Raw genomic sequence first — 7,500 nt, forward strand, 5'->3', positions numbered from 1 at the left:
TATGGAGACCACAATTTGTACATCACAAGTGATGCCGCAGCTATGGCATCTAACATTGCTGAGGTAATTTGAAGGATTTTTCCTGTTCTTATCACTAGTATTTCAGCTTTTTAACACTGCTGAAAATTACCTACATGCAAAACACGTTAATTAAACAAGTATATATATATATATATATATATATATATATATATATATATATATATATATATATATATATATATATATATATATATATATATATATATATATATATATATATATATATATATATATATATATATATATATATATATATATATAACAATCTCTTCTACAGATCAAGGTTCATCCTGGCTATGACAGTAATACTCTTGACAACGACATAGCTCTTCTCAAACTTGCTGATCCAATAGAGTTTCCAGATGACAACCGCATTGCTCCTGTGTGCCTTCCAACAGCCGGTGAAATGTACGCTGATGTTGACGCAACAATCACAGGATGGGGAGCTCAACAGCAGGGTGAGTAGCAGGAACCTGTGAGAATGTAAACCTCTACGAGTATGGGACATGCTGTGTACACGTATGTTTACATACAAACACAAGGTGTTGAACTCTGTTAATGCTTTGTTTAATAGGAGGATCCACATCTGCCGTGCTCTTCGAAGTGACTGTACCGACCATGACAAACGCAGTTTGTGATACCAAGTATAGTGGACAGATAACTGCCAATATGATCTGCGCTGGCATCCCTGAGGGAGGCAAAGATTCATGCCAGGTAAACCCTCACCTATTCCTCATAATTCATTACATCTGACATTACTTATTAAGTGTGTTTGTTTACTCCTTTTTCATGTTTTTATTGAGTAGGGTGATTCTGGCGGTCCGATGATAGTAGAAGAAAACGGCAAGTGGAAACTGGTGGGAGTTGTGTCGTGGGGTTACGGCTGTGCTCAACCTAATAAGCCTGGAGTCTACGCCCGAGTTACACGTAATCTGCCTACCTTATTATCACTTCACAAGTGGATAGTGTGAAATAACCAATATAGAAATATATGAAACATTTCAAGGAACATTGCTATAGTTAAGAATACCTTCTGATGTTTTCATCTTTTCTATCAGGATATTTGAGCTGGATTTCTGAATCAACAACTGGTTTGTGCTCCACTGACAACACAACGCCCGCACCACCTCCTACGCCGCCGCCTCCACCTCCTCCAACGCCTGCACTGACATCACCTCCATCCGACTGCCGTATGTAGCATTTAAGGATGCTTTGAGATGCCACTTTGTGGGGCAATAGTAGGAATAGTAGTAAAGTCAAGACCTATTTCCTGTGTGTTACATTCTAAAGAGAATCTACCATAAAAGCGAGTTGAGCCTTGGTCACCCTGCTACCCTATATCTGCCATGTCGGCAGCCACATTGACATGACGCTAACATGTCACACTAACTACAGAGTGAACTAATGTAGTTCTTCAAGTGTGAACCTTTTTATTGTATCAGTAACCCTATTTCCTTGGCGGATATATGCGGTCTCTGAGTGCTCCAAGTATATATCCAAAATTCGCAACAAGTTTTTGGTTTCTGATAGGTTGCAGAACTTTAATTCCAGCAACATTTGGTTCCCATAATTCGAGAAAACAATATATCAAGAAGAAGAGTAGCAATGACGAAAATTAGGGTGTGGCAACCACAGGTTGCAATTTCAAGCAACTGGGCAAACATTGGGTGACAGTGTGACCATGTCTTAAGTGACAGGTTAAAATTCCACACATAGACGTAAATGTTGAATCCCATTCACATGTAGATTCACCATTCAATTGTGATTCCATCCCATATCCACAGCCGATTGTGGGCTTGTGAACCGAGCCACCCGTATCGTGGGCGGAGTTGAGACGGAAGTGAATGAATACCCGTGGATGGTGTCCCTGGTGAACGGTGCTGAACTGTACCACTTCTGTGGCGGAGCTATCATTTCTGATGAATGGGTCGTCACCGCTGCCCACTGCGCTGTGGGGTACGTGCTTTTCACTGCATCTTTCACTGCCTAAATACTTGAACAAGATCACATCAAATACTTGAATAAACTTATCATTTCCTTTTGTTGTAGCATGTCCAACTCAGACTGGGTGTTGTATGGAGACCACAATTTGTACATCACAAGTGATGCTGCAGCTATGGCATCTAACATTGCTGAGGTAATTTGAAGGATTTTTCCTGTTCTTATCACTAGTATTTCAGCTTTTTAACACTGCTGAAAATTACCTACATGCAAAACACGTTAATTAAACAAGTATATATATATATATATATATATATATATATATATATATATATATATATATATATATATATATATATGTAAGTATATATATATATATATATATATATATATATATATATATATATATATATATATATATATATATATATATATATATATATAACAATCTCTTCTACAGATCAAGGTTCATCCTGGCTATGACAGTAATACTCTTGACAACGACATAGCTCTTCTCAAACTTGCTGATCCAATAGAGTTTCCAGATGACAACCGCATTGCTCCTGTGTGCCTTCCAACAGCCGGTGAAATGTACGCTGATGTTGACGCAACAATCACAGGATGGGGAGCTCAACAGCAGGGTGAGTAGCAGGAACCTGTGAGAATGTAAACCTCTACGAGTATGGGACATGCTGTGTACACGTATGTTTACATACAAACACAAGGTGTTGAACTCTGTTAATGCTTTGTTTAATAGGAGGATCCACATCTGCCGTGCTCTTCGAAGTGACTGTACCGACCATGACAAACGCAGTTTGTGATACCAAGTATAGTGGACAGATAACTGCCAATATGATCTGCGCTGGCATCCCTGAGGGAGGCAAAGATTCATGCCAGGTAAACCCTCACCTATTCCTCATAATTCATTACATCTGACATTACTTATTAAGTGTGTTTGTTTACTCCTTTTTCATGTTTTTATTGAGTAGGGTGATTCTGGCGGTCCGATGATAGTAGAAGAAAACGGCAAGTGGAAACTGGTGGGAGTTGTGTCGTGGGGTTACGGCTGTGCTCAACCTAATAAGCCTGGAGTCTACGCCCGAGTTACACGTAATCTGCCTACCTTATTATCACTTCACAAGTGGATAGTGTGAAATAACCAATATAGAAATATATGAAACATTTCAAGGAACATTGCTATAGTTAAGAATACCTTCTGATGTTTCATCTTTTCTATCAGGATATTTGAGCTGGATTTCTGAATCAACAACTGGTTTGTGCTCCACTGACAACACAACGCCCGCACCACCTCCTACGCCGCCGCCTCCACCTCCTCCAACGCCTCCACCGACATCACCTCCATCCGACTGCCGTATGTAGCATTTAAGGATGCTTTGAGATGCCACTTTGTGGGGCAATAGTAGGAATAGTAGTAAAGTCAAGACCTATTTCCTGTGTGTTACATTCTAAAGAGAATCTACCATAAAAGCGAGTTGAGCCTTGGTCACCCTGCTACCCTATATCTGCCATGTCGGCAGCCACATTGACCTGACACTAACATGTCACACTAACTACAGAGTGAACTAATGTAGTTCTTCAAGTGTGAACCTTTTTATTGTATCAGTAACCCTATTTCCTTGGTGGATATATGCGGTCTCTGAGTGCTCCAAGTATATATCCAAAATTCGCAACAAGTTTTTGGTTTCTGATTGGTTGCAGAACTTTAATTCCAGCAACTTTTGGTTCCCATAATTCGAGAAAACAGAAGATCAAGAAGAAGAGTGGCAATGACGAAAATTAGGGTGTGGCAACCACAGGTTGCAATTTCAAGCAACAGGGCAAACATCGGGGGACCATGTTTTAAGTGACAGATTAAAATTCCACACAGACGTAAATGTTGAATCCCATTCACATGTAGATTCACCATTCAATTGTGATTCCATCCCATATCCACAGCCGATTGTGGGCTTGTGAACCGAGCCACCCGTATCGTGGGCGGAGTTGAGACGGAAGTGAATGAATACCCGTGGATGGTGTCCCTGGTGAACGGTGCTGGACTGTACCACTTCTGTGGCGGAGCTATCATTTCTGATGAATGGGTCGTCACCGCTGCCCACTGCGCTGTGGGGTACGTGCTTTTCACTGCATCTTTCACTGCCTAAATACTTGAACAAGATCTCATCAAATACTTGAATAAACTTATCATTTCCTTTTGTTGTAGCATGTCCAACTCAGACTGGGTGTTGTATGGAGACCACAATTTGTACATCACAAGTGATGCCGCAGCTATGGCATCTAACATTGCTGAGGTAATTTGAAGGATTTTTCCTGTTCTTATCACTAGTATTTCAGCTTTTTAACACTGCTGAAAATTACCTACATGCAAAACACGTTAATTAAACAAGTATATATATATATATATATATATATATATATATATATATATATATATATATATATATATATATATATATATATAAGTGTGTATATATATATATATATATATATATATATATATATATATATATATATATATGTGTGTGTGTGTGTGTGTGTGTGTGTGTGTGTGTGTATGTATATATATATATATATATATATATATATATATATATATATATATATATATATATATATATATATATAACAATATCTTCTACAGATCAAGGTTCATCCTGGCTATGACAGTAATACTCTTGACAACGACATAGCTCTTCTCAAACTTGCTGATCCAATAGAGTTTCCAGATGACAACCGCATTGCTCCTGTGTGCCTTCCAACAGCCGGTGAAATGTACGCTGATGTTGACGCAACAATCACAGGATGGGGAGCTCAACAGCAGGGTGAGTAGCAGGAACCTGTGAGAATGTAAACCTCTACGAGTATGGGACATGCTGTGTACACGTATGTTTACATACAAACACAAGGTGTTGAACTCTGTTAATGCTTTGTTTAATAGGAGGATCCACATCTGCCGTGCTCTTCGAAGTGACTGTACCGACCATGACAAACGCAGTTTGTGATACCAAGTATAGTGGACAGATAACTGCCAATATGATCTGCGCTGGCATCCCTGAGGGAGGCAAAGATTCGTGCCAGGTAAACCCTCACCTATTCCTCATAATTCATTACATCTGACATTACTTATTAAGAAGTGTGTTTGTTTACTCCTTTTTCATGTTTTTATTGAGTAGGGTGATTCTGGCGGTCCGATGATAGTAGAAGAAAACGGCAAGTGGAAACTGGTGGGAGTTGTGTCGTGGGGTTACGGCTGTGCTCAACCTAATAAGCCTGGAGTCTACGCCCGAGTTACACGTAATCTGCCTACCTTATTATCACTTCACAAGTAGAAAGTGTGAAATAACCAATATAGAAATATATGAAACATTTCAAGGAACATTGCTATAGTTAAGAAAACCTTCTGATGTTTTCATCTTTTCTATCAGGATATTTGAACTGGATTTCTGAATCAACAACTGGTTTGTGCTCCACTGACAACACAACGCCCGCACCACCTCCTACGCCGCCGCCTCCACCTCCTCCAACGCCTGCACCGACATCACCTCCATCCGACTGCCGTATGTAGCATTTAAGGATGCTTTGAGATGCCACTTTGTGGGGCAATAGTAGGAATAGTAGTAAAGCCAAGACCTATTTCCTGTGTGTTACATTCTAAAGAGAATCTACCATAAAAGCGAGTTGAGCCTTGGTCACCCTGCTACCCTATATCTGCCATGTCGGCAGCCACATTGACCTGACGCTAACATGTCACATTAACTACAGAGTGAACTAATGTAGTTCTTCAAGTGTGAACCTTTTTATTGTATCAGTAACCCTATTTCCTTGGCGGATATATGCGGTCTGTGAGTGCTCCAAGTATATATCCAAAATTCGCAACAAGTTTTTGGTTTCTGATAGGTTGCAGAACTTTAATTCCAGAACTTTTGGTTCACATAATTAGAGAAAACAAAAGATCAAGAAGAAGAGTGGCAATGACGAAAATTAGGGTGTGGCAACCACAGGTTGCAATTTCAAGCAACTGGGCAAAAATCGGGTGACAGTGTGACCATGTCTTAAGTGACAGGTTAAAATTCCACACAGACGTAAATGTTGAATCACATTCACATGTAGATTCACCATTCAATTGTGATTCCATCCCATATCCACAGCCGATTGTGGGCTTGTGAACCGAGCCACCCGTATCGTGGGCGGAGTTGAGACGGAAGTGAATGAATACCCGTGGATGGTGTCCCTGGTGAACGGTGCTGGACTGTACCACTTCTGTGGCGGAGCTATCATTTCTGATGAATGGGTCGTCACCGCTGCCCACTGCGCTGTGGGGTATGTGCTTTTCATTGCATCTTTCACTGCCTAAATACTTGAACAAGATCACATCAAATACTTGAATAAACTTATCATTTCCTTTTGTTGTAGCATGTCCAACTCAGACTGGGTGTTGTATGGAGACCACAATTTGTACATCACAAGTGATGCCGCAGCTATGGCATCTAACATTGCTGAGGTAATTTGAAGGATTTTTCCTGTTCTTATCACTAGTATTTCAGCTTTTTAACACTGCTGAAAATTACCTACATGCAAAACACATTAATTAAACAAGTATATATATATATATATATATATATATATATATATATATATATATATATATATATATATATAACAATCTCTTCTACAGATCAAGGTTCATCCTGGCTATGACAGTAATACTCTTGACAACGACATAGCTCTTCTCAAACTTGCTGATCCAATAGAGTTTCCAGATGACAACCGCATTGCTCCTGTGTGCCTTCCAACAGCCGGTGAAATGTACGCTGATGTTGACGCAACAATCACAGGATGGGGAGCTCAACAGCAGGGTGAGTAGCAGGAACCTGTGAGAATGTAAACCTCTACGAGTATGGGACATGCTGTGTACACGTATGTTTACATACAAACACAAGGTGTTGAACTCTGTTAATGCTTTGTTTAATAGGAGGATCCACATCTGCCGTGCTCTTCGAAGTGACTGTACCGACCATGACAAACGCAGTTTGTGATACCAAGTATAGTGGACAGATAACTGCCAATATGATCTGCGCTGGCATCCCTGAGGGAGGCAAAGATTCGTGCCAGGTAAACCTTCACCTATTCCTCATAATTCATTACATCTGACATTACTTATTAAGAAGTGTGTTTGTTTACTCCTTTTTCATGTTTTTATTGAGTAGGGTGATTCTGGCGGTCCGATGATAGTAGAAGAAAACGGCAAGTGGAAACTGGTGGGAGTTGTGTCGTGGGGTTACGGCTGTGCTCAACCTAATAAGCCTGGAGTCTACGCCCGAGTTACACGTAATCTGCCTACCTTATTATCACTTCACAAGTGGATAGTGTGAAATAACCAATATAGAAGTATATGAAACATTTCAAGGAACATTGCTATAGTTAAGAATACCTTCTGATGTTTTCATCTTTTCTATCAGGATATTTGAGCTGGATTTCTGAATCAACAACTGGTTTGTG

General features: G+C 39.9%; 1 protein-coding gene across 1 annotated transcript in view; it reads left to right on the plus strand.

The window, feature by feature from the left end:
- The window catches only part of LOC113811167 (uncharacterized), a 21,692-nt gene that overhangs the window by 11,955 nt on the left and 2,237 nt on the right, over positions 1–7,500 (plus strand). Inside the window, exons 9-31 of the mRNA XM_070118155.1 lie at positions 1–63; positions 320–500; positions 617–756; positions 849–969; positions 1,101–1,232; positions 1,827–1,998; positions 2,092–2,179; positions 2,444–2,624; positions 2,741–2,880; positions 2,973–3,093; positions 3,224–3,355; positions 3,940–4,111; positions 4,205–4,292; positions 4,643–4,823; positions 4,940–5,079; positions 5,175–5,295; positions 5,427–5,558; positions 6,150–6,321; positions 6,415–6,502; positions 6,677–6,857; positions 6,974–7,113; positions 7,209–7,329; positions 7,461–7,500. The exon at positions 1–63 is cut by the window's left edge and continues 25 nt beyond it; the exon at positions 7,461–7,500 is cut by the window's right edge and continues 92 nt beyond it. Of these exons, the coding sequence (XP_069974256.1) occupies positions 1–63; positions 320–500; positions 617–756; positions 849–969; positions 1,101–1,232; positions 1,827–1,998; positions 2,092–2,179; positions 2,444–2,624; positions 2,741–2,880; positions 2,973–3,093; positions 3,224–3,355; positions 3,940–4,111; positions 4,205–4,292; positions 4,643–4,823; positions 4,940–5,079; positions 5,175–5,295; positions 5,427–5,558; positions 6,150–6,321; positions 6,415–6,502; positions 6,677–6,857; positions 6,974–7,113; positions 7,209–7,329; positions 7,461–7,500 (3,047 nt within the window). The remainder of the gene's footprint in view (positions 64–319; positions 501–616; positions 757–848; positions 970–1,100; positions 1,233–1,826; positions 1,999–2,091; positions 2,180–2,443; positions 2,625–2,740; positions 2,881–2,972; positions 3,094–3,223; positions 3,356–3,939; positions 4,112–4,204; positions 4,293–4,642; positions 4,824–4,939; positions 5,080–5,174; positions 5,296–5,426; positions 5,559–6,149; positions 6,322–6,414; positions 6,503–6,676; positions 6,858–6,973; positions 7,114–7,208; positions 7,330–7,460) is intronic.

This window comes from Penaeus vannamei, chromosome 41 (assembly GCF_042767895.1).
Source record: "Penaeus vannamei isolate JL-2024 chromosome 41, ASM4276789v1, whole genome shotgun sequence".
Taxonomy (NCBI): domain Eukaryota; kingdom Metazoa; phylum Arthropoda; class Malacostraca; order Decapoda; family Penaeidae; genus Penaeus; species Penaeus vannamei.